The 18,579-nt window shown below is 38.5% G+C and overlaps 1 protein-coding gene across 6 annotated transcripts in view; it reads right to left on the bottom strand.

The window, feature by feature from the left end:
• ulk1b (unc-51 like autophagy activating kinase 1) overlaps positions 1–15,727 on the bottom strand; it is a 38,720-nt gene extending 22,993 nt beyond the window's left edge. For all 6 annotated transcript variants that reach the window (XM_036588743.1, XM_036588744.1, XM_036588747.1 and 3 more), the window contains exons 1-10: positions 15,024–15,727; positions 14,003–14,095; positions 13,847–13,888; positions 6,629–6,661; positions 5,775–5,811; positions 4,848–5,021; positions 2,871–2,944; positions 2,674–2,775; positions 468–526; positions 273–355 (exon numbers count right to left, since the gene is read on the bottom strand). In XM_036588743.1, coding sequence (XP_036444636.1) covers positions 273–355; positions 468–526; positions 2,674–2,775; positions 2,871–2,944; positions 4,848–5,021; positions 5,775–5,811; positions 6,629–6,661; positions 13,847–13,888; positions 14,003–14,095; positions 15,024–15,113 — 787 coding nt within the window. In that variant the 5' untranslated portion in view covers positions 15,114–15,727. The remainder of the gene's footprint in view (positions 1–272; positions 356–467; positions 527–2,673; positions 2,776–2,870; positions 2,945–4,847; positions 5,022–5,774; positions 5,812–6,628; positions 6,662–13,846; positions 13,889–14,002; positions 14,096–15,023) is intronic.
• Positions 15,728–18,579: the final 2,852 nt, after the last annotated feature.

Here is an 18,579-nt window from a genome sequence, read left to right as displayed (position 1 = left end):
AATGACCTGCTTTGTTGATTTTCTTTTCTGGGGTAAATAAGTTGTCTGAAAGTCTTTCATCAGTTAGCAACATTAGCTTGTAGCTCTTGTGCAAAATTAAAGAAGTAAACTTTGGGCATGAAATCTGTCTTAGCTGATTGGCTAGATTTGACCTAGGGGGAAAACTGCAGCCATTTTTCACCAAAATATTCAGTTACATGGAAAGACACTTCAACAGCAGGACTGTTTGAGCAAACAGAAAACAGCTGAGGGTGAAGTGCATTGGAACTGACCAAAGTCCATCCGGTCCTTATGGTTCCGCTGCAGCAGACCCAGCAGCAGGTGCCTCAGATGGCTGGAGGTTTCTCTGGGAATGCTGCAGATACAGAGAGAGAATGCATGAAATGAACAAGATGAGGAAAGAGCAGAGAGGAGCCCACTCTGCTGGAAAACAACAACTTTCAGCATACACAGCAACGCATACTTACTTTGGGCTGAGATTTTTGTTTTTCTCATAAAACAAGCGGAGGTCCTGAGGACTGCTTGCCTAAAATGGAAACCAAATAACAGAGTCAGGTATATAATCAGAACCAGGACCATTTATTAGTCAAGAATGTTTTCACATAAAAAGAAATCTGGCGAGTGCTCTCACAAAGACAGAACACATAATACAAAACGTAATAGTACATTATATATATATATATATATGGGTCCACTTTTGACACTTGAATGTACCAAAAACATCATAATATATATTTTTATATGATAATTTATAATTTTCCAAACTTTCTTTATCCCAAAATAGAACAGACTGTTTTTATTACTCTGCCTTTAAGACTGATATCTGTAAACGACATTCGGGTCAAATTGGCCTTGTATTCAAAAAGCAGTCTGGCCTTAAAAAACTCACACCTTTAGCATGAATGGGTGGAGCTCAATAGGCAGAATAGGCAGATATAGGCTGAACAGGCAGTTATGCATAAATCTGTAGGTTTTTGTGATGTCACAAAAACAGTTCATTCAAAACAAGCGGTTTGTCCAGTAGTTTCCATTAACACATCACATGGACGGAGAAGTGAACTGTATGGTTTGAAACTTTAACACTCCATGAAAAATGATTTTTTAAAAAGATGAGTAAAATGTCTTTTGCCCTGATATTGGCCCTTTAAATCAAAAGCTCCGGTGCAGAAATAGGCCCAACCTCAGACTGAAAAAGACTGTTTGAGCTAAGCACTCCTGATTATCAACTCAGCTGACTGAAGTGTGATTGCATAAAGGCAGATGGAGAGGAATAAAAAGAACTTGTTCTGTTCTGTTCATGACCTCATGTGAAGCACAGCCCTCTTTGAAGGTTCTCATGCTACCAACAATGCAGGCTGACCTCAGGTACTTAGACTGTGAATAGCAAATGTAAAACCTATGATACACTCAAACTGACACAATAATCTAGTAGAAACTGGGGTATAAATTTACTCATAGGACCTACAATTTAATCATGTTAGGCAAATGTAGAGTTAGGAATACACAGGATGGTGTGCTTGCCTGGGTGGGAAGCGTTACCCTCTATGCTACATCAAATGCCAGCTATGCTTTTACCTTCCTGAATATTATTCTAACTAATTCAGGATAGCATTCATGCATTTTTTACACCGCTTAAAGAAAGTGATAAGATAAGCACAAAGTTATTTAATTAATATTTAAATGTTTTTTCTTTGGGGTCAAAAGCTTACTGCACATCCTAGCATCATGCAGCACATAGTGGAGTTATACTACACAGAACATATTACAGTGAGAGCTATGATAAACAAAGTTTTTGAATATCCTTTTAATATCATTTAGTGAATTTGTCACATTTGGTATCAAATACTTGCTCTTTACAAACTAGCTGTTATAAGCTACAAACCATTAGAATCAAAAGGCTAGGCTAGTAATGTTAGCTGAGGTAAAGGACCATTAGCATTTGCATGATTATTTGAAAGACTTTAGATTGGCCACCTTTCTTGGTGTAAATTTCGAAGCCACATGTCATCTACCAGCAATTTCTGTGGTTTGGCTGGGTTTAATTTAATATAGTAATACTGAAATGCTGAGTAATGGGCTGTGGCACTCATACCCAGCAATGCAGGAAGTTGCAACACAGTGGCATGAGTCAATGCTGAATGTTGGCGACAGTATTTGTACCTTCATTAAAAGACCCTGTATCACAGAAAACTGCATTGTCCTCACAGTCTTGAAATTAAAGAGTTTGACGCAGTATGTGAAGTTTCAAAATGCAACATTAACTCCCCTGTCCATACAGTCCATATACATAAACCAAGCTGGAAAAAAAAAAAAATTTTTGAATTTACTGTTTCTATGTCATGAAAGCCAAAGCAATTACTTATACCCGCCTACTGTTTCTCAGCCCAAACTGCTTTGAACAGGCACAGGACAACCAATCAGAACAGAGCTCATTTACATACACCTCTAAGCCTAAAGCCACAGTAACAATAACAGCCTGTTTATATCTGAAGGATAACAATTATGTAAGAATTATTGATTAATCATGCCTGTTTTCGGCACATAAAATGTTGTATTATATTTTTGACGACTTTGGTCCACATACAAGACTACAAATGTCCTATATAGACCCTTTAAAAACAACTGTTTGGAATTTTTGTGCTTTGGCCTTAAAAAAGAAGGAGCGGTGCTCACCTGGAAAGGGGCCTTCCCAGTCAGGCACTGAAACACAATGGTTCCTATACTCCACAGGTCAGCCTTGGCATCATAGTTCTGAGACATAATGACCTCTGGAGCCTAGTGTGACAATGGGGCATTCCAGTGTTACTATATGCACATCAGAAACACTGATGCTGATGAGAATCAACAGAAGGGACACAGGGGATACTTGCCATGTACATGGGGGAGCCACAGAGTGTTGCAGCCATCATGTTGTTCTGCAGGTGTCGTGCAAATCCAAAGTCAGCTGAGAGGAAAGACGCAACATCTCAGTAAATTTACAGTGAATCAGTGCTTTTAAACAGCAACAGAAAGTTTCACAGTGACGAACAGTTCATCTAAATTAACTACCACAGTATGCACCAGTTGCATTTTCAGTTCTGGGTTAAAGTGGCCTCCATTCACTGAATGAGAAAGCACAATGTGACAGCTCTGCAGATGCAGATCAAACCAAAAACACAACCTGTTAAACACATCCTGTTGATGTGCAATGATACGGTAGCAGAAAGGCAGGACATTTCAAAACGACAAACAAAGCAATTAGCAAAAAAATATTTATTGACATTCATGCCAGGTCACTAAACTGAAGACTGCTTTCTCAATGGGAATGAGGAATGCAAAACCTGCCAGGTTGCAAATAACAGGACATAAGTGCGTACTGAACTAATCAGTAACTTCCAAACTGAAAGCAGCATTTTCTACTAAAATCTATCATACAACAGTAAAATAATGAAACACAACCTAAAGCTTTCAATAGCCTTTGTCTAATTACTTCTCATCTACACTAAACCATCTTGCACTTTTGTACTGACAGTATATCATGCAATAATAATGAATGCAATAATAATGAAATAAGCTGAAATGCATACTTATACCACTATGCAGAGGAAGAACAGTCAGTCTCATCACATATGGTGTACATTTAGGAGTTAGATCACAGTATAACAGCAATAATTTAGTATATACTAACTACAGTAGCATATCCAAAAAAAGCATAATGCAATAAGAATTCCTGGTTTATTCCACCTACATTTTCAGAACATAACGAAAACAGTTCTATGGTGTGGTACACAGTCTGGATATTTTTATTCACATTAATGGCACTTGGCAAACTCTCTTATCAGAGCATCTTTTAACAAGTTTTCTTTTAATGTGTAACGTTAGTCCATGTCCTGAATCAGCCCAAATAAGTTTTCTAACTTTAAAATATGCACGAGGTAGATCTTTTATTCTACCACCCAATGTTGTGCGTGTTAAACTGATAAAGCTGCGCTGCAGCATTCTAGGCACAGAATGGCTTCCTTCAGCAAACATGAACGGGAGCTCAAATGATTTTGATGTAATGATTACAACAGCTATTAAAAACTAAAGAGACAATGCAGTTTTCTACAGTTATGGTGGCCTTTAGGCTACTTCACATGGTTACACAACAGTTTTATAGACTGTAAGCACTTAATTCATTAGACTTAAAGCAAAAACTACCAAACTACCAAGAACAAGATTAGCTTCTGACAAAGAACAAAGTTTTTGACTTCACTTTAAGTAGGCACGGCAGGTAATATGGTGTTACTACAACCTGCTGTCTTGAAACTGGTTAGTGGAGACAGGTGCTAAGGATAGCAAATAAGATAACCCTCTTTCCAGACAGCATGATAATAACATACGAGCCTGGTAGGCAAATACAGCATTAGGAATCTTGCTCAAGGACTCTTATTAGCATGGCATGGTGTGCCTGCCCAGGCGGGGAATTGAATACCAGTCACGGCAGTGCTGTAACCCACAAACTACGTACTTATTCATCATTATTATGGCGCTACTGCTTTTTTTTTCTTCTGAAGACAGTGTAGAAATACTCTATCCCAGTGTTTTCCAGCCTTGGTCCTGGGGGCCCACTGACCTGAACATTTTAGCCCTCCTTGCTTTAATGTGCCCACTTTACCTCAGTAATGGGTTTTTAATGAGCTGATTAGTTGGATCAGGTGTATATGTAGGGCAGTGGGACTCCAGGACCAGGGCTGGGAACCACTGCTCTACCCTTCTTTATATTTTTGTAGAAGTCTTTGCTTCCAGGCGCCAAAATATTACAACAAGAAAAGGAACAAAGAGAGATTAATGGATAGACTCCTTACTATATCAAAAACACTCCCTACCTATCTTGATGCACGTGTTGTTGGAGTGTGATTTGCGGCCGGCCGGGTGAGAGAGCAGGATGTTCTGGGGTTTCAGGTCTCTGTGGATGATGCCTTTGGCCTGCAGAACTCTCATAGCACCTGCTATCTGCTGCAGGAACACACGGATGGTGTCCTCACTCAGAGTGCCTTTAGCTATGGTGGGGGAGGGAAGCAAGTGATTCCAAACAATTACTGCCCTCATGCTTTCTGGTGCATTACTACAATTTAGCACACATACAGACTTCATTCTTTGCTTCAGCCTATTCAAAAGAGTACTATAGCTGGAGTCCTACTGGACACTTCAGGACACATTATAAGCAAAGTTATGATCTTTTGTGTCTTTTTACTTGCTCTCTTTTTCAGTGCACTTCCACAAGCAATCTTTACTGAGGTAACAAATGCTTCGCTGTTTCGCTCCCTCACTGTTTGTGGAATGCCAGACAGCATGCCTCTCTGCGCTTCCTCTGAAAGCATGCTGCTGTGTCTCAGCCTCAACAGAAAACTTCCTCCAGCCTGCAACTCTAAGCAAAACATACACCCCTCCCTACTTCACTTCCTGAGTCGAACTCTGGGCCTGTTCTGCTGCATCTAAAACAAACTGTAATATCACTGTTTTCATCTTCAAGCTAGCAGAAATACTGCTGTGACACTTTCAGATGTCCTGAAAAACACTTTGAACGACCACTGAAAAAACACCACACTTAGAAAACTGAAAATTTATAACAATTAGTCTGAGAAACTTGTTTATTGGTGTGGTTTCTTGTACAAAAACAAAGTTTAAGTTTGACTATGTATTTGAGTAGTTATAATATGTTAGAATCAGATCTAAACCAAGCATATTTGCAGTTATAGGTTAAGAAAGAAAAACACAAATCACACTTATTTACTTTGCTTAATGACACTTACAGTGCAGGTAGTCAGCCAGGTCTCCTCCATTACAGTACTGTTAGTAGATTACAAATGGAAAGAAACAGCATTATCTCAAGGTGTGAATCACTGAACAAAGACAATGGCCCACTACTAAGCAATAAACAATTTCAGAAGATTAAGAAGAGGCCTGAATCAAGGACTGTGATGAGACATTGAAATGCTTATTGGACCAGACCTCCGCTGTTTTCCAATTCTTTTGTGAAGTACTGAATTCTAACCCCCTTCCCCAACCCACCATGCATTTTTTCTAAAAAGGAACTGACCAGCCAGTGACCTCTGATGGCTCTGATGGTGTCAAGCTGGGGTAGTTAACCCCACACACCCACCCACACACACATTTTCTAACTGTTTATCCTTATGGGGAGGGGGTTGGGGGGGTGCTGGAGCCTATCCCAGAAGTCATGGACGGAAGGCAGGATACACCCTGGACAGGTCGCCAGTCCATCGCAGGGCAGACACCCAGACATACACTATCACATACACACACACACCTAGGGGCAATTTAGCGCGTCCAATTGGCCTGACTGCATGTCTTTGGACTGTGGGAGAAAACATGTGGGTTTTCTTAGGGGTAGTTAACCAAGAGCTTCTAAAATCAAAAGCTTCCAAACTCAGCTCAAAGTATTTGGAAGCTCACGGTACAGTATTAAACATTCAAACATGCTCTATTTATGTATAGTTTAGAAGTAGCCAATGCTATGCACAGCTGTGACTCTGTAGCCTAAGGCCTAAAGACTGAGCTAAGTGCAGTCATTCTCAGGAACTGAGGTGAGGTTAGACTAATGGCAGGGTAATAAACTAAACAATGAAGAAAGACAGGCTAAACTTACCTCCATTACCAAGTACACGGAGCTTGCGGTTTCCTTGAACGAGACATAAACAACAAAAACTGATTTATACCTTTTGTTGATTTGCACTTTCCAAAGTAACAGTAAAATCACTAGAAACGTAAAGATAAAAACCTACCATATTTTATCATAATGTATCGTATTGTGCTGAATTGTACCACTACATGGCAGCTAGCATGTTACCCTGTGGTTAGTATTTTAGCTGAGGGCTAACATCTTCGCTCATGGCTAGCACATTAGGTCAAGACTCAATAAAGCACAGTTTTTGTGTTTCATCACACAAAACTCCCCTTTTCCTTTCTAAAGCCTCAAATATATTACTTTTATAATGCTGAATGCTCTAATAATCTGAAATTTATAACAGCTTTACATTAACATACTTCACATTTCAACTGCTGTGCTGAAGCAATGTATTGACTTGAGACACCACTATATGCATCGAACCAGATTATGAATATTGTGAATCATAACAATCCTACTCATCACAAATGAAACCACATAACTGAAATCTAGCAATGCATAACGATATTGGAATCGTGTCAGTACTGGTAGATATTTACTTATTAAAATGATCAACATCAGGAGGCTTGTTCTGGCAACAGAGCCGTCTTATTCAGGTAATTGTGCGGAAAAATAAGAAAAAGCTTAAAATAAAAAAGGTTTTCTGACAGTCCTCAATGCTGAAGTGGACATGGGAGAAAACAGTGATACCACACGGGTTAAGTCTTAATCTCTTTTTTTTTAAGGAAAACAAAGTGCAGTTCAGTAAAAGTTGTGGTAATAGTACACTGTGGTAGAAAATTAGCTTTTACCTAAGGGCTGTTATAACAGTAACTCAACTGTCACTGAGCACAGGCCTCAGCATCATGCAGATGATTAGATTTGAGTGATATTTCAAACTGATTTCAAACAGAATGTTTAGATGATGCAGGGCTACTGTGAAAAACTGTTAAAATCACAATATTCTATTACATTTTCTACATTTATAACTCCATACAAATTAATATTACATTTCTGTGTAATACTAACCCAGACTGATTTAGTCCCAATTTCTACATTTTATGAAGATTTATGTTAAGGTGACCATATTTTTGTTTGCAAAAAAAGAGGCAAGAAAGGCAGCAAGGTCAATCTTTAGGCCCCAAAAAGAGGATGTCCTGGAAAAAAGGGACGTATGGTCACCCTAGCACAGGGATGCACAACTCCGGGTCAATCTTTAGGCCGCAAAAAGAGGATGTCCTGGAAAAAAGGGACGTATGGTCACCCTAGCACAGGGATGCACAACTCCAGGTCAATCTTTAGGCCCCAAAAAGAGGATGTCCTGGAAAAAAGGGACGTATGGTCACCCTAGCACAGGGATGCACAACTCCGGGTCTGGAGGGCCAGTGTCCAGCAGAGTTTGGTGATTTACCTGCTCAGACACACCTGATTACCCTCATCTGTTAATTGCCAGGTTTAGTGGGTGTGTTTAAATAGGGAAACTGCCAAACTCTGCTGGACACTGGGTCTCCAGGACCGGAGTTGTACACCCCTGCCGTAGTACATATATCAGCACTGGTAAATATGTAGACATCAGCCTACAATTTCCATACCAAAATATAATTTAATATAATATAATCGATTTTGTATCCCTACCAAAACATAAAGCAGAAAGATATTTTAAACAAAAACAATATCATCTTGGCCAAAACTCCTAATCGCTACATTGCTTGTACTTGTTGTTTGTTTAGTTCTTTCATTATTTGATGAAACCTGGCATTTTACGACAATGATTATAGCAAATATGATCAGAACAGTTTCAGCATTAAAAGTTCAGTGTGCCAACTGCTTTGTGTAATGGGTTGGTTGGAGATGGGGTGTTTATTTAGCGTCACATATAGCCTGTCTGTACTGGGTACAGGCTTATAGAGGGTTAACATGAGCCCAATGTAGACCACAGATAAGCTTGTTTAAAATGCCTGCTTTACCAATTCTAAAGCAAGCAGCAGCGTGACTCTCATGCAGGCCCGATCAGCCATGGTTAAGAGAAAAGCACAAGGCACTACAGAGGAAGTGCCTGCGAGACAGATCTATCAATAGCAGTTTCTGAAAGCATCCATCCAGATCCCAAAACTCTGAGAGAAAACACAAAGTTGGGAAATGAAAGAGAACAAACGGGGAAAAAAACATTGTTCAACACTCTGATAAGAAACAGGAAAAAGTTTCCTTGTATTTCATATCATGATTAAACTGCACGAAATCAGCAGATATAACTATCAAGCTGGCACTCCTCAGAAAGAATTCCAGACAAAACCTTTATTGCTATTACCACTTCTCAGAAACCAGTAAAAAGAAACGCCACTGTTTCAGGTCAACTTTTCAAAGCCCTTAATGCTGTTACTCTCCACAAGCCCAGGGCAAACAAGGCCTTTCATAGAAACAAAGTCAAGCCAGCCCATTTACAACACATTCACAGCACCTAGCAACAGCTGACCTCTCCCACCGTCTTTCTCCGCAGCCAATCAGCTGAGCCTGATGGACTGATCCATGAGAAAGCAGTTGTGCTGACTCAGCAAAGCCAAAGTTTTTCTTTCTACCATGGTAGAGATAAAAGGCAATGAGAAACAAGACAGCTAGCCATTTCCCTTCTATTGTTGTCCAGCTCCAGGCAAGGCCCAACAGTAATGATTGCTTGTAATGGTCACATATCACATATCTAAAAGCATATCTTTTATGATAGCTAGGCATAAACAGTCTGCCTTCTGATTAAGCCGGGCTGAGCTTGGTGATTCATCTGGCGAAAACATGCACGCCTGCGTCACAGACTGGCTAGCGGGTGACTGAATGGGTAGGAGTCATCTGTATGATAAGCCAGTGCAGCTAATGAAGACAGCAAGTCATCAATGATAACAGAGTCAGACATGAGCACAAACTTTGTTGTCCTTTTTCCCCAAAAAGCAATCATGCAACCTACTACCAGAAACATTTTCCTTACTATACTAAATCCTTTTTTCTTGTTCTTTCCCCCACAGGGTTACAATAAAACCACTGTTCAGAAACAGGAAAGAAAAAAAACATTATATAAAGGGGGCAATGTTTAAGTCATCAAACAACAGCACCAACTACACAGTTCACATCGTTTTTAACAAACATAACAGTAGAAAGGTTCAGATCCAAAATTTGAATCTTTTTTTTTTCCTTTTATGAAACAAATACATTATTTTCTCTAAAAATAGTGATGCAGGTACTTGTGAGCTGTAAACATTCACAATTTTTATATGATGAACTGTGGATGATTTGTTGATAATTGAGAAAGCTGTATAGAACTGAGAATAAACCCATCATAAAAATAAAGGAATCTGCTCAAACCACATGAAAGTCTTGGTTAAGGCCTCGCAGACTCATCAATGAAGTTAAGGACACAGTAGGACTGACTGTGAACTACAGACGTGGAAAAAAAATCTTCACCATATAGCTGAATGTGTTGGGGATGTACTTCTGGAAAAGATTAACTTCTACAGTTTGTTAGCTATGTTAGCATTGAAGCTCTGGCTCAAAGATGAAAAACTAAAGCAGCAAATTTGTACCTCAAACATGTCTGGACTGACTGACTACAACTGGGGTAAGTGGAAAAATGTGTAAATCTGACCTTTGCTGAACCATTCCTTTAATATTCTGAATACACTGACCAAAACTCACTGATCAATTAGCTGTTCATAATAATTTTATGACAAAAATAATTGCAGTTAAAGATAACCACACTTAATTGCAGTAATATTCATTACTTTTTGCTACAGTCACTCTCAGTTGTTCCCAAAACAAGAAAAAAATGTTTCTGTGTCGTGTTTATAATATTTCAATCCACACTGTCTAAGTTATTACAGAATAGCAGGTATTAATATGACAGCTTTGCTCATTACAGTGGGAGTGTTTTGGTTTCGTCATGCTGCTTGCTTGGGTCGCTTGCTATCACTACAGTTCTTTTCAGCAGGCTTATTACTCATAATAAAGCTATGGCTATTACTTTTAATGGCTGGTTGCTGTTGCTACATTACAGGTGAATAAGGCAACGTGATAATTAAAAAAAATTCATTCAGAGCGCCATTATCGGGAGATACCGGCACTCATACGATGCCTCTCAGAGAATGGCACTGCAAAGCCTGAACTAACTGTGATTCCAAATTCCAAACTGCTGAAGGGCAGTGTATTTCCGATCGTCTGATCCTAGCCAGAAGTATCCCTCGTCAGCTGAGCCTGTATGTATATGCAGGAATATTAAGCGGTATAAACAAGGTAATGTCAAATTCTTTGTCAAATATCTTCTGCAAAACTGTCTGAACCACTTTTAATCTCCTTTCCTCAGTTTTAAGTCCTTTTAGCCCTGCCCAAACTCTAGTTCCTGGAACACAACACTGGCCATGATAAATGACACAGAGAGATAAGCAGTCACTGTTGCTTGCCCCCATATATAACACAGAGATATGATATCCCTTCATCCATTATGTAATTCAAGTAAATGTATTCCATTCTCTACGCAGGGCCAGAGAAAATGGAAACTTCTCTTTCATTTTCAATCATGTAATGGGGTCAGATCAATGACACTGCAGCACAAACACACACAGGCACCTGAATCTCACAGTGAGGCCTAATTATCAAACTCTCTATGACCTGCTGGCTCCATTAGAGATCACTGGCTGGTGGTGCTGTGGAACGGAGGCTAAATAAGCTACAGAGAGCAGCTCTGACACCAAACAAAGATGAGCAAACGCAGCTATGTTTGAAATGCCTTTGCTTGCTTTTGAAGTCGTGACCCAGAGACTAACGCCGCCTGGCCCTAAACACACACAAAATCACATGTGGCTTGGTGCCAAGCGGGGCACATACCGCAGCTCACGCTGTCACATACACACTCACATGCAGATACCAGACCGGATCTGCAAGTATATTTTTCCTCGGGGTGAAAGTCAGTTACTCTCACATTAATCACATTTGAATAAAAACCATGCATGACAGCCAGCAGCAGAAAGTGGCATTACTACTGTCCAAAACATGTAGGACTGGTTGGACCAGAGAGTCATACCTTTACTGTGCTCTCTTCAATGCCATTAACATATGGAGGAAAATACTATTGCTGAAAGTGTGCAAACAGGGCTCAACAGAAGCAAAATTCTGTTCCACATCAGGGTTGCACAATACAAACAACATCCTCTACAGCGAACAACTTTAAGTGTAGTGTGTTTCTGCAGATTTTAGTGCACAATTTCTATGTTCTATATTCTCTTTGTTTTTTTTTGTTTTGTTTTAAACAATATGCTAAATTTAACATATAAACAGTACAGGTGCATTAACACATACAGAAATTTTCACACAGAATATCAACAAAACACATCATCGGACTGGAGTGCCCAAACTTTTGCATCCGTGTCTACGTCTGCCGACTCAGCCTAAAACAGTTTAGCTCCACCCATTCACAGTGAAGTCATAAGGAGTGTTTAAGCACGGCCTGCTTTTTGAATGAGGCACAATACAGAGCTGCCTATCAGAACATAGCTTATTTACATATATCAGTCTTAAAATCACAGTAACAAAAAAAGCCTATTCATTTCTAAGGGATAACAAGAGGAGGGAAAATGTACATGTAAAAATGAATTACATTTTTTGGTACATAAACCCAAACAAATATCATGAGTGGAAAACGTAAGCTGTGGGCCCTTTAAAAATGCATTGGGTGACCAATAACATGAAATGGTTCAAGATTAGCCTTCACTATTTTTACAATAATTAGCTTTTGTTGGATTACATCACCTTTATTCACAAAACACCCACAGAAACACTCATCTGTAACTGTGACTGGTCAAGATTCTCACAGCACAGAGTAAAAAAATGATGTGATTGGTTACAGAGTAGGGCTGCATGACAAATAGTGCTTTTATCATTATCGTGATACATGCTGTCTATGATAAACACAATGTTAAGGGCTATGATGGCAGAAGGGATCATATAAACACACACAAACAGCATGATGATGCAATTACATTGGCAGAATGTAGCTTCAGAAGCCAAAACAAGTGCTTTCCTGTGCTGGACATGAACCCTGATCTCACAAATGGAGAGCAAGTATAAACAGCCAAATGAAAAACACACACGTGTACAGTTCAAAACAAAGTCCTTAGCTCAAAATCTGTCCTTACATGCTTCAAACATGATAACTACTCTTACTCTCAGTGGTGTGTATAAAATGAATAAAGCAGTAATGGATATCCTCACAATAAATCTGCATCACCATAAATACATTTTCAAGAAATTAATTGTTTACTGTAGCCCTAACTACTTGTTCTGATGTGAGTAGCTATTAGTTTTGCACTACTTATATTTTGCACAGCAGTGAAACTTGTAATTTTGTATTTTTTGCTGTTTGCATAAAGAAGAGGTAACATAGATTTGTGTTTACACAGAAAATAAAACAATGCATCACTTCTCATATTATCACTGTGATGTCCAACAGTTTAATTTTCCTGTCCATATCATGCAGTTTTATGAGAGAGCTAATTTGCATACTGCAGCCTTCTGCGAGATCAGTACTGCAAAAGCCAATATATTGATAACAATTAACCAACTATATATAGTGCTGCTCTGTTGAAATCTGTTCAGGAGTGCTGAGTTAGTTTTTTTTTTTTTCCAAGAGCAAAAACTTCCTTTCTTTAATAGCAAAGCTGCCATATAATGGGGTTAACAAGCTATTTACCCGCTTACAAATAACTATGTATGAGATGTCTGTATGAGATGTTTAACATATACCCAAATCACAATGTGGCAACCATTTTCCTAAAAATTTAAAAAAGAAGACTTTTTTAAAACACATTTAGGACTAAGTTGAATATGTGATCTCTACACTAATAATGTAAGTGGACCACATGTAAATATGCTACACATGAATTCCCCTTTATGCAAAAGTGTGCACATCCACCACATGTCATGTCAACACAAAAGCATGTGACAGTAATGCACCAATGTAAAGCCGTTTACACTGTGACCTGGATAATATATAAACAAGTGGGCGGAGTTTTAGAAGCAGCCCCTAAACCTACTTGTGCTACACTATATCATGTAAGCTGTATTACAGAAAGAAAGATTTCTAAGTTTAACTCAAGCCCAAAGTGAGTACTGTCCACAATGAAAGTCTCATAAACTTCAGCTTGGCATTATGTGTGTTTTGCTTACCTGGAAGTCGTGCAATGCGACGATGTTTTCATGCTTCAATTCCTGCAAAAAAAAGAAAAAAAGAAAAAAAAAGCATACATTAATTTTTTAATGCAAACATGCATTTTAACAATTATCTTTTATCCAGACAAAAACACTGCTGGTGTTATATCTTACCTTTAATATTTTGATCTCTTTCCCTAAGAGAGTCTGAGACTTTGCCAAGTTCTTCTTATTTATGCATTTAACTGCAACTTCCCAGTCATGCTTCTGTTGGCAAAAGCAAGTAGCAAATATAAACTGTGGCTATTTGGGTTCACATTAAATGAATATGAACTTATTAGTCTACTATAGGTCGAACATGTCCGGACATGTCCAAGGAAAAAGGAGGAAAAAAATCCCAACATTTCCCAGTGTGAGCTGATTAAAGTGAATACATTATATAATGCGTTATATATGTATTGGTATAATAGCATCTTCTACAGCTAAAATACAGTCATAGAAAACATGGCTCTTTAATGGGGCTGTATTAAAGGGAATAGCTATGTTTAGAACCATGAGTTCTGAACAGAACCATATGCATGCTTAAATGGTTCTTTGGATGGTGAAATGGTTCTTCAGATTAATAGAGAATGTGTTGCATATGGTTCTATATATAGGCTTTTTGAAAATGGTTCTACATAGCACTAAAAAGGGTTGTTCTATTGTTACAAGCTTGCCATTGTAACAACAGCAGAACCACTTCTAGTGCTATACAGAACCATTTTTTTTTTTTTAAAAAAAGGTTCTATATAGAACCATATACAACACATAGAACTCGTGGTTCTAAATAGAACCAGTGGTTTTACTAAAGAACCCTATTTTAGTAACAGTATGCAGGGTCATGTGCTGCATGTAGCCTATTCAGTACTTTGTAACATGGCAATGTAAATAAACACAATACAGCAATGGTTTAAATCCAAAGGGCGCATAATAAATAACGCTCCATCATAAACTACAGAGCAAAATGCAGCACTGTGGATATAAACACTGCGCCTCCATCTGCTGTCGCTGAGGCCTGTTCTTAAGGTGGACCGGCACAGTTCTTGCAGGGCCCCATGTATATGCATAGTTTAAGTCACGATTTCAGGACAGCAGAAAGAAACTGAAGTGTCTGGAATTAAAACACGACTGAGGCGTTGACCTGAAGTGTCCTCACCTCACGATGCCTGCCTTTGAACACCACGGCGAAAGCCCCGTGTCCTATAAGGTCCTTCCTGCTGAACTCGAACTTTCCGACCGTCTCCATCTCCCCGATGTCTGTCAACGCTTCGGATTAGTTTATGAGAAAACTGGGGATGGTTTTGGACCACGGAATCCCTCCCTCCGTCCACTTCTTCTCCGCTATTTCGACGAGGCAGCCTGAAAATCGAAGCCCACCTTCGTGTGCCATGGGCTGCCTTTTCCAACAATCCCCCCGCTCGCCTCTCATGGTCGCTGGGGAAAGAAACGGAGCCGAGCTCCTTTCAGCTCTGGAGGAGCCTCATGCTTCTCGTTTCGTGTTGTTTCACTGACACACGTTTTCAGCTTCCAACAAAACAAATGACAACCCGAGCAGCTTCGGCTTTCAGTCCAAAACGACGGTCCTCTGTTCTCCGGTCTATCAGTCCATCCCCTCAGTACCACCTTAAAAGAAGAGCGCTGGGTTTGTTTGTGTACATCTGATATTGTCAGCCCAGCTTTACGTCAGCGCGTTTTCTCGGGTAATCTACAGCGACAGCGACCTACATCCGCGACGGAAAACAGCAACAACCACCAGAAACGTTTCGTTTAATTTATTTTCCTTAAAAAAAAAATCTCAAAACTTGAAGCAGATTTTTCTGTTTGTGGTAACAAAGACCCAGCTGTAGCCTAGAGCTCATCAACGGCGCATGCGCTAACCGTCTCCACTGTGACGTAGAGGGAACCGACATTAGGTGTCTTATGAATATTCACGAGGTGAAACGACCAAATAACAGTTGACATATCTTTCTATTATTGCTTTGTATTCGACATCTAATTGTTTTTAAGGGCATAACCTACTCTTATATTTTTTGAGTTTTACATATAATGTTTTTTATGGTAAATCTGGTAAAATATGGTAAAATACTTTCAGAGACGTTTTAGGGACTTTGGTACTATTTTGCTTACAATGCTCTGCATGTACTTCTCCGCCATGAATGGACTTTTTAAAATACGTTTTAGACCAAAATCTCATATCAGAACTTTTGAAAATCAGACCTCAAGCAATGTTTTCATATCCATCTTGTGACATTTCATCTAATAATCTTCTGTGGCGTAGCCTTTTACAGCTTAACCCACTTAATTATGCAGAAATTTGAACTATTGGTGGAATTTCCCTTTAAGGTTACAGTTTGATGCATATGCATAAGGTAAACAAGTCCAGAACAGTCGATATGTTCTTGCGTTCTTGAATTTATTGATCTTTCCTGTCCATTTTTACTTCAAACAGTATTCAAGAAAATGACTACAAGACAATATATATATATATATATATATATATATATATATATATATATATATATATATATATACACACACGTAAAAATACAGACTAAACACACAGACAAACAGTTTCTTTAACAGTTTCATTTTGTCCGGTATGCAGTCCAGTGGTCAAGTGTTTAATAATGCGCCCTAGTGGAGCTTTGGGGAACTGCAGTCTAGCTTGGCTCTCAGTGAACAGCAGAGAGGAGGCTGAGCTCAGCATGTAGAGAGGACAAAAACACTTTCCTACAGACTGCAGGCCTGTCCTAGGATAGAGCAGAGCAGAGTGCTTTAAAGGGCTGAGCTAATTATACACTCAAAGGAGGTTTTGTGGGCACGAATTAAGCTTTAACTTGGACTAAACCAGCCCTTAAAGTCAAACCAGCCCTCATTCATTTTGAACATAGGGTTACATATATATATATATATGTACACATACATATATAAATATATATATATATATATATGTACACATACATATATAAATATATGTAACTCTATATATATTACATTATATCAGTCAAATATAATATTTTATATGTGATATCAATTAGATATAAATAGTATTTATTACCAATACTAGTAGAAACCTCAACTCACAACTAGTATTGTGTCACTTTCTGAATATGACTCTTTGCTTGGATTATTTTAAAGGGCCCATAGCTTGCAGTTTTCTTCCCTTGAGGTCCATTTTAGATGATTAGCTATTTCATTTATCAAAACCACTTGTAAGTCATTTTTACATAACCATTTTCCAACTTATTTGGAAAATGGTCATGTCATCTTTTGGAATTAAAGCTATACTATGCAAGATTTGGGGATTTGGAGACCTCTCTGGTGGAAATGAGTAATTACAAGCAACATTTTGTCAGTTGTGCTTGAGATCCCTTCCCCAAGTGAATGAATCTGATAATTATGCCTATGTTGAAACAGTATTCAAAGAGAGCCCAGCCAAAACTTGGTAAAAGACATGCCTTGTGAGTGAATTATCTTCTATTAACATCATATCTTTATCAGAATAATGTTGATTATGCATTTCAGGCCGAAACGTAAAGACACAAAATCCAACCTGACACCAGGGGAATTACAGGACAATTCACAGCAGCACACCCACAAAATATTTTAGCATGTTTTGTCTCTCCTGATTCAGTAAGACTACTTCTTTCAATTTTAACAAAAAAATCTCACAGAGTGCAGCTTTAAAAGGACTGTTTTGTTACTGTATCTTTAGGATGGACATATGTAAATGAGCTTGGTTCTGACTGGATGTCCTGTATTGTGCATTCATTTAAAAATCAATCTGGAGTGAAACACTCCTTATAACTTCAGTGTGAATGGGTGGAGCTGAGCTCCTGTAGGCTAAATAGGTGGATATATGTAAATGTGTGTTTTCAAAAAAGCTGCTTTTGCAGCATATTTTCCATACATGAACTGTACTGACTGGGAAGTAAACAGTATGTTTTGAAACGTTAACTATGTTGACACAGTACATCAAACTACTATATTTAAAAAAAAGCAGATTGTTGATTTTCCATGATAACAGACCCTTTAAAGGGGAATTACACTGATGTTTCAAATTTTCTACTTTGTAAATATTTAAGATGTAAGAAAAGTCATTCAACGTGGTTTGAGATGCCCTGTTCTAGAGAAACTTATCAAGTCAGTACTTTTCACAGTGGTGGTAATAAGAACCAAATGTCCAAAGAGTCTTATGCCTCTAAAGCTTACAGAAAGTTATGAGATTAAATGGTTACAAATACACTGCCTGATGTTTCTTTATGACAGTTTTAAGATGAGATTTTGGCCCAAAATGTATTTTTAAATCTATTCATGTCAGAGTGGCACAAGCAGGATGTTGTAAGGCAAAGTAGTAGCCAAAGAAAACTTACTCTTTCAGATTTGCCCGTATTTTAAAATGATAAACTTTACAAATAAGAACTAACAAAGACACATGCAGGCTCAGTTGTTGTTTTGGATAGTAAATAAAATGCCTATGGTCGCATTGTGGACATTATGGTCTCCACCAAGGTAAAGAAATCTGAGATTCAGTGCACTGTTTCACACAAACCACTCTGAATGACTTTGTTTAACTCTTATCGACTGACTTATGCAGCAGGTTTGAAAAATTGGTTAATTAAATTCAAAATTGTCTCTTTTATTTCCTAAAAAATCTTTCTGACACAAAACCCCAAATCTCACAGTCATCCTATCGTCTGTGTTCGATCATC

Source organism: Colossoma macropomum, unplaced genomic scaffold, assembly GCF_904425465.1.
Source record: "Colossoma macropomum unplaced genomic scaffold, Colossoma_macropomum, whole genome shotgun sequence".
NCBI classification, from domain to species: domain Eukaryota; kingdom Metazoa; phylum Chordata; class Actinopteri; order Characiformes; family Serrasalmidae; genus Colossoma; species Colossoma macropomum.
Note: the sequence above shows the minus strand (reverse complement) of the source record. Positions and strands in the feature narration are given on the sequence as shown.